The sequence below is a fragment of the Saimiri boliviensis genome, chromosome 14 (genome assembly GCF_048565385.1).
Source record: "Saimiri boliviensis isolate mSaiBol1 chromosome 14, mSaiBol1.pri, whole genome shotgun sequence".
Classification (NCBI taxonomy): domain Eukaryota; kingdom Metazoa; phylum Chordata; class Mammalia; order Primates; family Cebidae; genus Saimiri; species Saimiri boliviensis.
In genome coordinates this window covers 55,451,379-55,467,449 of record NC_133462.1, presented here as the reverse complement: position 1 = coordinate 55,467,449, position 16,071 = coordinate 55,451,379, and the positions used below count along the sequence as shown (strand labels likewise).

The 16,071-nt window shown below is 37.3% G+C and overlaps 1 protein-coding gene across 2 annotated transcripts in view; it reads left to right on the top strand.

Annotated features, from left to right (window-relative positions):
- The window catches only part of CRB1 (crumbs cell polarity complex component 1), a 223,985-nt gene that overhangs the window by 68,901 nt on the left and 139,013 nt on the right, over window positions 1-16,071 (top strand). The window contains exon 3 of one of the 2 annotated variants that reach the window (XM_003944138.4): window positions 14,546-14,741. The exons of the other annotated variant lie outside the window; for it this stretch is intronic. Coding sequence (XP_003944187.2) covers window positions 14,546-14,741 — 196 coding nt within the window. The remainder of the gene's footprint in view (window positions 1-14,545; window positions 14,742-16,071) is intronic. 2 annotated transcript variants of the gene reach the window in all.

The window sequence follows — 16,071 nt, the reverse complement described above, 5'->3', positions numbered from 1 at the left end:
CAATGAGTTGGCCATTGTTCTATGTTCTGTAAATGCAAGAGTAAAGAAAAGGGATGGCAAAGTCTCTTATATTCTGGAGGAAGAGATAGATGTCTATAAAACAAGTAATAGTCATACTATGCATGTATTACCCTCTAACCTACTATACATAGTATATCAATATAGTATATCTATATATATAGTAGGTTAGAGGGTAATAATTGCATGAAGAAAAGTAAAACAAAAAGATGGTGTTAGGGATTAACTTTAGATAGAATGATCAAGAATGTCTTCAATAAGAAGGTGACGTGTGAATAAAGTTCTAAAGAGGTGAGGATGGGAACCAAGGAAATGTCTTGTGGAATAGCATTCCAGGCAGAGGAACAGCAGATGCAAAGGCCCTGAGGTAAAGAGTCCTTGGAATGTTTGAGGAGCAGCAATGAAGTTAGTGTGACTGGAATGAAGGAGGAAGGAGGAGATAGAGAGATAATGTTTTGGACCTTGTAGGCCACTGTAAGGACTTTGGTTTTTACTCTGAGATGGGAAGTTATTGGAGAGTTCTGAGCAGAGAACTGGAATGATTTGACTTACGTTTTCAGAAGGTCCCTCTGCTTATTGTGTTGAAGATCCACTGAAGGGGGTGATAATGGTGGAATTCAAGTGTCTATGGGAGGTTAATACAATTGTCCAAGAAAATACACTCCTTGGTGGAGGGAAGCATGAAAGAGATCTATCAAGTTTTAACAGTAACTTTTCCTCCTCCCTGTTCCACCCTTAAAATTTAAGGTGGAAATTAACAAAGAACGATCATGGATCATGCAAACAAAATGAAAACATGCCTTTCTTTCTCTGCCCTCTATTGCCCTCTGATGGCAATGTCTAGATTATTCAGAACAAATCTGTCCTTTTGAATATTCTAGCAAGAATGCAGTCTTTCTTAGTAGCTTCTATCAACCATATTGCCATGCAGTGTCTTTCACGTGCACAACTGAAACATATTTTACTTCCCTGGATTACATGTTCGTTACTCATTTAAATTGTCCTATCAGGACTTCTTTTACTTTTAATAATATTTCATGTTCCTCTTGGGCCTTCTTCAATGGGGTCCTCATCCCTGCTGATGCATAAGTCTAAGAGTTATGATGTAGCTTACAGACACTGCCATTACAATGGCACCTATCAAAGGCATCATTTAAATTTCAGTCACTGGGAGATTCTAAAGGGATTGGTGTCCTATCTTTTTTTTTTTTTTTTTTTTTTTTTTTTTTGTGTGTGTGTGTGTGTGTGTGTGTGTGTGTGTGTGTCCTATCTTTTCTAAATATATTGTGATCAACTAAATCACTTTGCCGGTATCTATGGCAAATAAGATAGATAATTTAATGGTCATGGGAAAGAATTTGAGAAAAATAAAATATTACATGCTATTAAATATAAGCTTATTTCATGAGAATTAATGTTATTTTATCAAAAATGTTTGTTTTTTATATGTTCTTAATTATGAAATTGATAATGTTTTGTGGTGTCATGTAAAGAAAAACACTTTTTCGGGCTTTTACTCAGACTAGAGTCATTTGAAATAGTTTTTATGAATAAATGAAGTTTCCAGGTTTGGACAAATGTTTGTTGACTGAGTGCAGAAAATAATAAGTATTCACTCAGCAAATATTTAGATCTGCAATGCACTGGTCATTGTGCTGGACCTTGGAGACATAAAAGGGACTAAGATAAAATTTATCCCTGACAAAATGCTCACAGATTATTATCGGATCAGGAAGATAAACAACAATTACAATCTGTCTATAAACCTCATGCTGAGGAAGCACAAAGAAAGAAGCTGCTAATGTTGGTCGGAGTCAGGAAACGTTTCTAGAAAAATAAAATGGCCTACGAGTAGAGCAAAAATGCATCCCTTTCAGAATGTAAAACTGAAACTTTTATCCTCTGCCTACATTTATTATTATTATTTGAATAATAATACGTTGAATTTCAAGGGAGAAGGACTTCAGAGATGTTTTGGAAAGTGGCTACTATGGTCTGGAAGTTTGGTATTCCCAAAATGTATGTGTTGAAATTCTGTCCAAGGTGATAGTATGAAAAGGTGAGGCTTTTGGGGAGATAAAATTAGTTCATAGTGAGGAAGCTTTCATGAATAGGCTATGTGCCCTTATAAAAGAGGCCAAGGCTGGGCGCGGTGGCTCACGCCTACAATCCCAGCACTTTGGGAGGCCGAGGCGAGTGGATCATGAGGTCAAGAGATCGAGACCATCCTGGTCAATATGGTGAAACCCCGCCTCTACTAAAAATACAAAAATTAGCTGGGCATGGTGGCTCGTGCCTGTAATCCCAGCTACTCGGGAGGCTGAGGCAGGAGAATTGCCTGAACCCAGGAGGCGGAGGTTGCTGTGAGCTGAGATCGCGCCATTGCACTCCAGCCTGGGTAACAAGAGCGAAACTCCGTCTCAAAAAAAAAAAAAAAAAAAGAAAAGAAAAGAAAAAAGAAAAAAGAAAGAAAGAAAGAAGCCCAAGAGAGACCTCTCACCGCTTCTACCATGTAGAAGGATATAGAAAGAAGTTATCATCTATGAGCCAGAAAAACGGCTTTCTCTCTGATATGTGACTCCTATTTCTCCTAGCGCCTACCTCGTTATCAGCAGGGTGTGTGTGCAGGTCCGAATGCAAAGGGGATTAGCTGAAAAATATATAGTAATATAAAGAGAAGATGTGGTGGAAAGTCGAATTTGGAAGCAGAAGACAGGCATTCCAGGCTCAGCTTAGATGTTCTCTGGTGGTTTGGTACTGATAACTAACAATTATTCCATTTCCTCATTCAAGCATTGGTATGGTAATACGACCTAACTCTTAGGGTCATGGTGAGAAGGAAATGGACTTAGCAAAAGTTTTTCCATAAACTATTAAGGCTATGAAAGAGTTAATTGCCAATATTTCTGTCTCTTAAAACATTGCTACTAATTAATACCAATGATGGCTTAACAATGTTTGCCTTTATTTTTTAACTGGTGTCATTTTCTTATACTTGAATTGCTTTCAAGTAATCTTATACTTGATTACTTCAAAGTATTGTTTTTTGAATACTGTTAGAATCCAACTCAGGAATACATTAACTGAAGGTCAAAATCTCTCTGCACCGCTTACATTTAAAGTGTAATATTTTAATATGCCTAGGTGAGAATTCAACTTCTAAAATGGCCATATCATAAAATAAAGAACTTAAGAAATTATTACTATTTTAACAATTTTACATATTTAGAAATAATAATTATCCTAAAGAAGAGAAATATAAGAAAGTAATTTGCTATGACTAAAACATAATTATGGAAGTATGAAACATATAATATTTAATATTAATGTATTTAACATAAATTGAAAATATTGTAATTTTTCTATAATCTTTCCAAAAAATATAAAATTAAGACAGAAACCTTTAATAAAAGCAGTGCATTTTTCAAACATAGCATCTTGGAGACTCTGAAATGGGTTACTCCAAATTCCTAAACTTGATATATATTTGATATATATTTTGCTAGTTTCATCATTTTTAAAAAATGTGTATATAAATGTATAAAATATAGAAAGTATATGGGGAAAGTCGTGACTATTAACTTGGGAAAACAATATTGTACTATCTTATGGTACATTTTATGATGTACACGATGTGAGTAGAGTGGGAGAAATGGCGTACAGATGGATTTAGAGAAAAACGGCTGGAGAAGAGGAATCAAGAATGAGCTCACAGAGTGAGAGGAAACTGCCCTCCAAACAGACAACCGTAATCATTAGATACAAGGATGTAGGAGAATTCTCTCCCAGTGCTCCACTTTTAGGGCTGACAAAGAGAAGATCTTCTTTCTTTCTCTTCCTAGAGCTAGTTTCAGCCTCCATAATATTTTGGGAAGCTGGGTTTGAAACAGTGTCAAGAACATTCTTAAATTTTCACTGATGGTAAAAAGGTACCAAAAGGACACAATATGACAAGGATTAAGAAAACCTGAAAAAAAAAAAAAAAAAAGCTTTACACGAAAACCACAGGTAATTATGGTTTTGTCTAGCAGTAAAGCGAAACTTGTAGAAACAGAAAGGAGTATAATAGTTGTAATAACAAAATAATAAAATATAACAAAATAGTTAAATAATAAAATAATAGAGTATTAATAACATTTATTAGGACAAATTTTCTATTGATTTAATACATTATCAGTCTTACATACATTTCAGATATCATTAAGAAAGAAAAAAGTATTCGGTTAAGTTGTAACATGAGACTAAGACACTACTGACTGTAAATTGCATCTCGGTTCTAAAGAAGTTAAAAATGTGAGAGAGAAAAAATGGAGTCTTCGAATTCACAAAATTCGGCAGTCCTTCGGAGATAGAATCCTGCTTTAAGTGAATGATTCCAAAAGAGCATTTTGTTATTTTTGGGCATTCTTAGGAAAGGTGTGTCTAAATTCACAAGCCAGAAATCTTATTGGCTAAAACTCCAAAGATGTTCTCACTGCAAATAATAATTATCCCCCCTCAGTATCTTATAACATCTTGCTAAACACTGTTATGCTTATTTAATGTTATTAATCAGAGCAGGAAGTCATCCAGCCTCTCCTTATTGCTTTGGGATGTTAAACAGATTATGACTATAATATCCAGGAGGAGAACCTACTGTAAATCTATCACTATAATGAAACTGAATCCTCTCATTATTCCTCATTGTTCAATGTTCCTCATTGCTCTGACACTTGTGTCACCAACTTGCACTGAGAACTGTTGTACATGATATACATAAAGAGCCCCAGAATAGCATACATAATTCTTATTTGAAAGAAAAATATTATGCATAGAGGCCTGTTAAGCATCAAATACATTGAATGGAATCTGAAATTTAAGACGATGGTCTGAAGCCAGACTACCATTATTTCCAAAGAGTGGGCTCTGCAGATAACAAGAAAGGCATTCAGAATGGTTTATCAATGCTTTGCTGCTGCATAGTGTGCCCCCTTACCACTGTGAAGAATGATGAGGACAGCTTCAGAGTCTAGATCTGTTCCACCCTGATAGCATATAATGTGCATTATCTTGTGGCATAGAATGTTAACATGAATCTCTGAGTGCTGAAAGATGCCAGTTGGAGTGCAAAGTCTCTAAATACTGATCAGAAGTTTGGGGAACAATCTGCCTGAAACCATAATATGTTTTAAACATTGGCCAAAGCCACACATTTGAATTTTGTTCCTTGGATTTACAGCCCAGGCTTGTAGAAACACTGAGAAACTCAGTGTTTGTGGTGTACAATTTGCCTTCCTGGAGAGATTATTCCATAGCTGTGACTTGATTATTCATGCGTTCAACATTTATTGAGCATTTTCTATATTGAATAATATGTGTTAAGAACCACAGATATTGATTGGTGTTAAAGGACAAAGACTTTGACCTCAAGGAGCTCACAATTTTGTAGATAAAATAGAAAAATAAGCAATTGAGGGCAATGTATAGAGGCATTTATATTAAGGGGAGTTTTGAGAGCACAGTAGAGCAGCATTAGAAGCAAATTAAGTGAGTCAGTGTAGTTTCCCAAATCATGTGATGTACAAACTGGGTATTTGGGAACTAATTGGAGCTGGCCTGGGGGACTAGGGAGTGAGGATTGGGGCATTGCAAATAAAGGAAACACCTATGCGCAGACTAGAGTCGCGAGAGACAGTGGAGCTCCAAGGACACTGCTGTGGGTGGCACCAGCAGAATCCACATCGTTCAGAAGCTTCCACTGCATCACAAGGCAATTGTGCTTTATTTCAGAAACAAGCAGATAGGGGGATGCTGTCAAAAATTTAAGCAGACAATGGTATAATCATATTTGTACCTTACAGTAATCACATATCTATAGAAATGTAGAGAGTGATTGCAAAAAGAGAAGTCGGTAGAAGTGAGAGCAGATGAGGGATGATGTGGGTTGAATTAAGATCGCAGCAATAAGGATGACACCTTAGATCCATATCTAAGAGAGAAATGATGAGATTTGATGACTAACTAGGATATGGGGAATAATAACAAATAAGATGATAACTCCTAGAACTACGGCTTGGATGACCCGGATGGTAGTACTATTCACTGAGAGGAGAGTTTTGGCAGGCATGAGGTTGGAGCAGATCAGCATGGGTGGGGAGCGGAAGGTTATCGTGTGTTTGGAATTGTGGAGTGATTCCTGTATCCATCCATTTCACTCTGCTAATAAAGATATACTCGCCGGGCACGGTGGCTCACGCCTGTAATCCCAGCACTTTGGGAGGCCGAGGCAGGTGGATCACGAGGTCAAGAGATCGAGACCATCCTGGTCAACATGGTGAAACCCCGTCTCTACTAAAAATACAAAAAATTAGCTGGGCATGGTGGCACGTGCCTGTAATCCCAGCTACTCAGGAGGCTGAGGCAGGAGAATTGCCTGAACCCAGGAGGCGGAGGTTGCGGTGAGCCGAGATCGCGCCATTGCACTCCAGCCTGGGTAACAAGAGCGAAACTCAGTCTCAAAAACAAAACAAAACAAAACAAAACAAAACAAAATAAAACAAAGATATACTCAAGACTGGGCGATTTATACAGGAAAAAGGTTTAACTAACTCACAATTCCACATGGTTAGGAAGGTCTCATAATCATGGCAGAAGGTAAGGAGCAAGTCCGTTTTACATGGATGGCAGCAGGCAAAGAGTGAGCTTGTGTAGGAAAACTCTCCTACAAAACCATCACATCTTGTGAGACTATTACAAGAACACCACAGGAAAGACTTGCCTCCATGATTCAATTACCTCCCACCAGGTTCCTCCCACAACACATGGAAATCCAAGATGAGATTTGTGTGGGAACACAGCCAAACCCTATCAACACCTGTGAGAAGACTGAAGAAGACATTCTACAGATAGTATCAGGATAATCTGGGGCAGATGCAGTGGCTCACACCTATAATCCCAGCACTTTGTGAGGCCAGAGCAGGAAAAACACTTGAGGTCAAGAGTTCAAGACCAGCCTGACCAACATGGCAAAACCCTGTCTCTACTAAAAACACAAAAATTAGCCAGGCGTGGTGGCATGTACCTGTAGTCCCAGCTACTCAGGAGGCTGAGGTATGAGAATCGCTTGAACCTGGGAGTTGGAGGTTGCAGTGAGCCAAGATAACACCACTGGTGACAAAGCGAGATGAGTGAGACTCCATCTCAAAAAGTAATAACAATAATAAGAAGTGTGATCTGGTCTGAAGATATAGATTGCTAATGTACTACACGGGCTTATGTGAAAATGTCACAGGGAAAAATCTTTCTGTATTCTGTTAGAATGATCACCTGCCTCTCTACCTACAGTCTCTTTGCAACTACAAATAGATAAACCAAACATTTTTGTTTTTCCTAATGCACCTTTAATCCCATGGCTTTTGCGGAAACTTGGCATTTATTCAATGAGATTACTTTCTACACAATCTTTTAAAAGAGTTCTTATCTCCCTGATTCTCAAGGCCAAGAGGGAAGGTTGGGTTTCTTGCTGAAACCACCGTTCCTATGAGTCCACTGGTGGAAGGTTTAAGCTTAAAAGGATGACTCCACTGGGTGACAAGTGGGAAGAAAGCGTTCCGGACAGGGATCAGTGTGAACGAAAATTTGGAGTGATCGAGGCATATGGTAGGTTTAAAGAAAAGCAAACAGTCTGATATGACATACAACTAGCATATAGAGTGATGACAGAGGAAATAAAACAAAAGATTAAAAAGGTTAAAATAAATTTTCACTTTACTCAAATGTGGTTAGAAGCCATTATTGGAACTGTATGGACCATGCTTTGGGAATTTTGTGAGCTTCTTATTCTCAGTCACCTTCATCTCTATTCCACTACAGCCATACAAGGATCCATTTTCAAGTTAGACCCTAGTGTCATTCAAACCTGCTTTACAACCAAAATTATCACCGCATCCTGAGGCTTCTCATTTCCTTGCTTCCACTGAACTTTTAGCACGACCTCAGTTGCCTGGCCTCTCCATGTCCGCACTCTCTCTCACTCCTTCTCTGTCTTGATGTCTCCCCAGCAATCACAGACTTCATGGGAAGCGTCTGGCATGTGTCTTTCATTGCTCTCTAAACCTTCTAGTTTTGACCTTCAACTTTCCAGTACTGGAAAGCACCATTTTTCTACCTTCTTCTCCTCTGGTTGTAAGGCTATTAATCCACTTCAAGTATTTATTACCTAATTTTAGCTATATATTTACTATCGTTCTGCTGCTTTTTCTACACTAATTGTTGATTTTTTTAAATCGTATTTGACATACTGGCTGCTCCAAAATTTTCCCATCTCTAGATTTTATACTCCGAGTAATGTCATTTATATTTATTGATAAGTGAATTTAAGGCTATTCTAAATTCTTGTTTAGAGTTGTCTTTGCTTCCAATCACTTTTCCAACATTTTTATTCTACTACCCTAAAGAGTTAAGGAAAGAATGCAGGAAATGACAACACACTGTAGGTAATGCCTACCATTGATGTAGCATTTACCGTATCCAACCTCAGTGTTATTAGTGACAGAGAAGGGCTCAGTCCTGGATGGTCTATCTAAAAAATTTACGTTCTTTCCACTTTTCCTGGATGAATGGCAAAGGAAAAGGGGACGAAGAAAAGCAACAGTAGCAGGTACCGTTTGCACAATTCTTTAGCTCATCTCAGTCATTTGAGAAAACGTGTGACTGCTCTGCATGCATTTCAACAGGCACTCTCTAAAAGCTATCTTATTTCCATCCATCCAGGTCTTCTGAAGTTTCCTCTTCTCTGCCCTTCTGTGCTATGGTGGCTTAAAAATTGTGTGTCCTGGTGTCTTTCCAAAATTCTAGAAGAAAAATGGGGACACTGACAACCTTTCTCCTGAAACTGTAACACTTATGTGGGGTTGTAGCCAATTGCCAACTCGCCGAGGGTGGGATCAAGAGCATGGGACTTCCGCCCTCGCTTTGTTTTTTGGCTCTCTGCTTTTCTTGTCTCACTTAGGGGTTGAAGCAAAATCTGAACAGTTCTGCTTGTTGGAGTATTTCAACCAAATATTTCCCATCTTAGGTCTGTATCTAAACCAAGATTTCATCAAGAAAAAAGAAGCCATTCTATAAAGCTCAAGTATAAAGAGTATAACATAAGAATTAAGGGCTTTTACACAGAACAAGCTATATAACATAATTTACATAATGCAAAATGAAAATGTGTGGTCTCTTGTTCAAAATTTTCAAGTGGTAAGCAGAACATTTAGCCAAACTTAGAGTCTGTTGTGGGTTGAATTGTGTCTCCAATTTTCTATGTTGAACTTCTAACTCCGTACCTCAGAATGTGAACTTATTTGAAAACAGGGCTATGACAAATGTAATTACTTAAGAGAAAGTCATACTGGAGTAAGTCGGGCCCCTAATCCAATATAACTAATGTCCTTACGGAAAAGGGGAAATGTGAACACAGACACATATACTAGGCGAGTGACATATGAAGATGAAGGCAGACATGGCGGGGGGTGCTTCCACAAGGCAAGGAATGCCAAAGTTTGCTCGAAAACCACCAGAAAACTAGGGCAGAAACATGGAACAGCTTCTTCCTCACCACCCGCAGAGGGAAGCAATCCTAATGACATCTTGATGTCATCTCATTGCCTCCAGAACTGAGAGGAAGATCAAGCAAATGAGTGCAAGCTCCTTCTAAGCTCAGGGCACTGGATGACTGCAAAGTTAGCATGCTCATAAAACCCACGATGCTAGCTCTACTTGGACATGTTTGGAATAGATGAGGAAAGGAAAATCATAGAAGCTGCCAGCAAAAGTCTTAGCTCAAAACACCAAAGTAGGAGTTTTAAAAAGGCTCCTATAAAGGTGCTGTAATTCTGAAGAATCTCTGAGAATGTTCAACTATCCCATCTTACAGAGTTAAAATTAGTGGTTCTCTAAACACCTTAGGAAGCGGCCATGAATCACATTTGCCTATGTATGAGTCTGGTCGGAACAATTTCTACAGAATCATAGCTTCTCTCCTGCCTTCCGAACCTGGAAGTCCCTCTCGTGGGCAACTCAAACCATGAGCCATCTAGAGAAGGAGATTTGAGAAAATGTACTACCTGGCATCTCCTCCTTCAAAGGATGTCTTCTTAGGAAGGAGTGATAACCATGCTGATTTAATAAGATAATCCAGGACACTTGAACTGATGCTTCTTGCACTTAAAGGTCACACTCTAGTGTGACTTTTCTTGTGTTCTAACTGACAGTTTCTTCCCATAGTATCCTTTAAATAGATGCCTAGGTTACAATGGGGAATAGGAAACAGGGCAGGAATGGCCCTGGTCCTTCTCCTACCTAAGGGATATAAGGTGAAGATTTTCACCATGGGGGACTCTCCTCATATCAGTTAATACAACCTTCTGTAAATAAAAGGAGAAAAAGGAGAATGATTTTGTAAGGAAGAAAGGAAAAGAAAAGAGTTAAAGAGAAAGGAGGAAGTGGAAAGGGAAGAAAGAAGTGAGCTAAGAAGCCTTTTCCTGGAATCCAGAAAGCGCATTGTCAAGAAGACGAATATGAAAGGATAGCTTTCTACCTTAAATTAATTATCTGTTCTATAAAAAGAAAATGAGCACTCTTAGATTATTTATCACAGATATGCTTTCTCTATCAAAACCAGTGAATTTGGGAACCTCTTCTAATTTCACTTTTTACTTAGTACTTTAGAGAAAGGCATGTAATTTCAATCCTTCTTTGAAATTATACTTCTAGAAATATTTGGTTGCCAGAAAATTTCTAAACTTTTCACGGTTAGTGAATTTTTTTGGATAGTTCAAAGTGGAACTATCCCTGACTATCAGGAATTAGCAATCTGATATCTTAGGTGACTGTGATGGTTAATATTGTCAACTTGATCTGATTGAAAGATGCAAAGTATTGTTTCTGGGCATATCTGCGTGTTTCTGGGTGCTGCCAGAAGAGGTTAACACTGGAGTCAGTGGACTGGGAGAGGGAGAACTACCCTCAGGAAGGCCTACCCTCAGGAAGACCCATCTACAGTGTGGGCGGGCACTATCCAATCAGCTGCCAGCCCAACCAGAAAAAGCAGGCAGAGGAAGGTGGAAGAAGCTGACCTGCTGAGTCTTCAGGCCTTCATCTTCCTGCCATGCTGAATGCTTCCTCCCCTCAAACATCAGACTCCAAGTTCTTCAGCTTTTGGACTCTTGGATTTACACCAGTGGTTTCCAGGGGCTCTCGAGCCTTCACCCATGGACTGAAGGCTGCACTGTTGGCTTTCCTCTTTTTGAGGCTTTTGGACTCAGACCAAACCACTACTGTCTTCTTTGCTTCTCAACTTACAGATAGCCTATTGCAGGACTTCACCTTGTGATCATGTGCGTCAATTCTCCTTAATTAACCTCTTTTCATGTATACATATATCCTATTAGTTCTGTCCCTCTAGAGAACCCTGACTTATACAGTCACCTATATTTATGTATAGATGTCACTGCAGATATTACTGCAGTCTTAGTAATAATGAGTCACCAAAGTTCCTGAGGTCAGAGGAATATTTTTAATCCTGTCCTATACATTTTTGGGGGGGGGGATAAAAGTTCCCCTCATCTTGTAAGATTTTGCCACTACCCTTTCTATTGTCTTTTTTTCTGTACTTAACTATTAACCCATTCCAACAGAATTTTGATGTATGGATGAATTTTGGTGACAGAATTTCACAGTAAAATTTTTCCATTTCTTAGAGAATCAGCTGCAGAAGTGATACCCACTGTAACTACATCCAATTTCTATGGCCACATAGGGTTATAATGACATGGTATCATACTTAATAACACCTGTCATACAGCAAATGTTCCTAAATTTAAGGGACCACACAGTTCAGGTACTTTTTGGAAATTTGATTAATTGTGTTTACTTAATGGCTGTAAGCACTTGGCAGCAAACACCCAAATAAAAGTGAAAAATCGTAGTCAGTTATCCAGATGTCTTATTTGTGAAGCCAAGTGTCTGTAAATGCAAAAATATCTGAATGACGGTCTGGACTTTTATCACTTGTTATCTGGCTATTTTGGCATAATGCAGACACAGGCCAAATCACTTTTGTCTATTTCTACGACAGTGATAAACTACAATAAGAATCATGTTGGTAAGCAACGGAAAGAATAATCCAATAAGTTCCTCCAAAAGTAAATAGTTGTTTGAATTGCAATTGCAGTTAAACTATTGATTCACATTCTTATATATGCATTAGGACCACTTTAAAGTCAAGGTATTTGAGGTATAACATATAAATGGAGCTGCAATATTTTAAATACATTTCTTATGCATTAGGAAGTAATATATATAATGCATATATATGTAATATATAAAATATGTATATAAAATGAATTTATGGATTCCTAAATTAATCTATGGATTAAAATGAATTTACGGATTTTGTTTTAATTGTGAAAGATAAAATTTAGAAAGGCATAAACAAGTTTTAAACCACCAGTTTAGCTTTATATGTTAATACTTCACAGAAAATACAGATAGATAAAATATCAAAGGACATAATCCAATGTCATATAGGGAAGGGCACCACAAAAAAGCGAATTGACAAGAACTGGACTGGAAGAAGACAAGAATTGTGGAAAGAGTGACATTTGCCAGCTTTGTGACACAAGCAGGTCAGTGAAGCCCTTTGAATCTCTCTTTTTCTACCTATAAATATAAGGAACTAAGTAAGGGAATACAAGTGAAATTACCTTCTCCTGCCCATCTATATGATAGATATTCAAAAGTGCCAGTTTCCTCCAAACAAAGAGCTTTATGAAAATCCACATTGACCAAACATTCCTGAATGAGCATACTTCACTCTACATAAAGTCATGATAAAACAGTGTCATTTTAGGGGTAGTAATTTTGCATCTTATAATTACTGAGTACTAACACATTATAGTTTTAGTAGCTGTATCTGTTGAAGATAGTTACATGAAGAAAAGTTTAAGGAGTTTATTTTTGTCTTTCATACACTCTTGAAAAAATAGAAAGCTATATATATACATACATTATTGTTTCATTTTATATAGGAGAGATTAAAACATTAAACATTGCTGAAAAGAATGTGACAAAAGAAAAACTAGAATGAGAACCTAGGTGTTCCGTTGGCCAATTCCATGATCTTTTATTTGACCTTGGGTATGCCAAGTAAAACAACTATGGAAAATCTCATTCACAGACTGGGTAAAAAATAGCCACACCACAGAGAAAAAGCCATTTATCTAGAAACAAGTGCTATTGCAAACCTTTCCATTTTTACAGACATAAATTTAACATTTAAGTTTTTCAAAAAACAATCAAATTTAGTATGCTGGCTTCTCTTTTATGTTAGGTGTCTGTAGAATCTAGTAGAAGTTGTAAATAATGGATGGTGTTAGACTATCCTGCTGCATTTTCTGTCAAGGAAAATCAGCACGAATCAATCAAACTACTGACTTCTGAGTTATTTGAAAATCTTTCAACATCATTTTAATATGTAATTTATTATTTGGCATTAGAAACACAGAAATAAAGATGGGAAAGTATAAATATTCCTCCTTTTGTGTCTTTTAAAGCATATGCAAATGTAATTATTGTATATCAAATACTATTTTGACATTCAATAAAATAGTTTGTTATTTCGATATTACTACAACTTGTATAAATCATAAACTTCTTTTGCTTAGCAAATAATACTTAACCTACGAATTTTGGGGGGAGAAGTATAGTTTTTTTCGTGTAACATTACCTTAAAATGAACTGTTAATAGCTTCTAATGATGCTATTAATTATATTGTCACAAGTTTTTGTATTTAAAAGTAGTATTTTACAAAAAGAAAAATTAAGATAAAAATATTCATACAAAATACGCCCTTAGATCAATAACTGCTCATCATATATGTACAATAAATTTTTGTGGGAAAAAAGTGTTTCTTCTCTAGCAAATACTTAGTATGTATCAGGTACTGTTATAAGTACTTTCGAACACATTTAATTTTAATGAGGGTCCCCTGAGGTAATTGCAACTATTGTCATTTTTCATGTGAGGAAGCTGAAAGGTAGAAAGGTTGAGAAGCTTGCCCAAGGTCATAAAGCGAATAAGGATGCCGAGATCCCGACCCAACTGTCTGGCTTTGGAATCTGAGCTCTCACCCACTGTTCTCTCTGCTACTTTACTAAATTAAGTGTTCAAAATAATGGAAAAACATCAAACAGCCACTTTTAGGCTTCCAACAAAAGTACAGTTAACAATAAACTTTGTTCTAAAAATGGCTTATTTGTTTTCACGGACGAAACACCACAAGCTGTTGCATGCAATAACTCTTTGTAACAGCTGCTCTGTTTTGTGCAACTTCTCACACGCACACCACAAGTTAATATCAATTACAATTCAGGCGGAAAATAATTTTGGGTAACAGAACATTTGACAAGGACTCTAGTAAACAAAGCATTGTCAAATTGCTAAAATATGAACACTTTACTAAAATTTTTTCTGCTTTTTCTGTGCTGACTTTTTTAAAAGGTGTAAACTGTGAATTGGAAATTGACGAATGTTGGTCCCAGCCTTGTTTAAATGGTGCAAATTGCCGGGATGCTCTGGGGGCTTATTTCTGCGACTGTGCCCCTGGATTCCTCGGGGATCACTGTGAACTCAACATTGATGAGTGTGCCAGCCAGCCGTGTCTCCATGGAGGGCTGTGTGTGGACGGAGAAAACAGGTATGTTTTCTCTGGCCTTGGGTGGTTGGCTTCGAACTCCCTGGCCAAGAATTATTTTACCACTCTGGTGAATTTAGAGCTCTCATATGCTTGGCTTAAAGTCTAGGGGTAACTTCATACCTCCACAGATGAAAACATTCAGATTTCACTAAAAAAGATATGCTTTGGAAACCATCTGTCTCAAGAGGGAAGATCTTACAAGTCATTCTTGTAATAGTTTAGAACTGCTTATCCTGTGGAAAATAGTCGATTTTTCAATTTTGTGAAATAAACCTGCTGTAGATAGAAAAGGTGCAAAAACAAAACTGGAGAGTATTCTATATGTGTATATAAGGTTGTATCTATATGTCAAGGACATAAATCAGGTGACAACAATAAATCCTTTAAAAATGTTATATAAGCCATGTTGGAAAGGGCAGTGATACTTAATTACTTATATCTTGAATTAATTTCCATGTTTTTGGGGAACTGGCTGAATACTTTTGAGAAGGCATAATGGTGAGAAATAGCTATGTGACTCTGCATCAAACTGAAGTTTGTCGTTGGCTTTCCGGCAAAAAAGAACAGCAATAAATTACATCTCAATATGATGAATATAATAAATGGTGTAACAGTAATTAAGTTCATATACAACATTTTAAAAAGAACTTTCTAGTACTTATTTAAGCCACAACATATTGAAAAACTTTCTAGTATTTATTTAAGCCACAATACTGAGTTATAAATACTTAACAAATTTTAACAATACTAGCACTTAAAATTATCTTGTTTGATCCTTCAACAACTCAGTGTAAGGCAAGATGCAAATTAATGTTTCTGTATGACAATAAGGAGTGTAAAGTTTAGGGAAGTAAGAAGACGCCCACAAGTTCACACAATTAATTCTCTGCAAAGGAGGACCAGAATCCAGGTTTCCTTTATTTAGTAAATAAGACACAATTTATCCCAAATCTAATTTCAAAGTGAACAGAGTCAAAGGGAGAGAAATAAAAGGCACACATGCTTCGAATATTTGAAACAAAATAATAGATTTTTTTTTTTTTTTTTTTTTTGAGATGGAGTCTTGCTCTGTCACCCAGGCTGGAGTACAGTGGTGTGATCTTGGTTCACTGCAACCTCCACCTCCAAATTAAAGCAATTCTAATGCCTCAGCCTCCTGAGGAGCTGAGATTACAGGTGCCTGCCACCATGTCTGGCTAATTTTTGCATTTTTAATAGAGATGGTGTTTCACCATGTTGGCCAGGCAGGTCTCAAACTCCTGACCATAAAAGATTCACCTGCCTTGGCCTCCCAAAGTGTTGGGATTACAGGCATGAGCCACTATGCCCG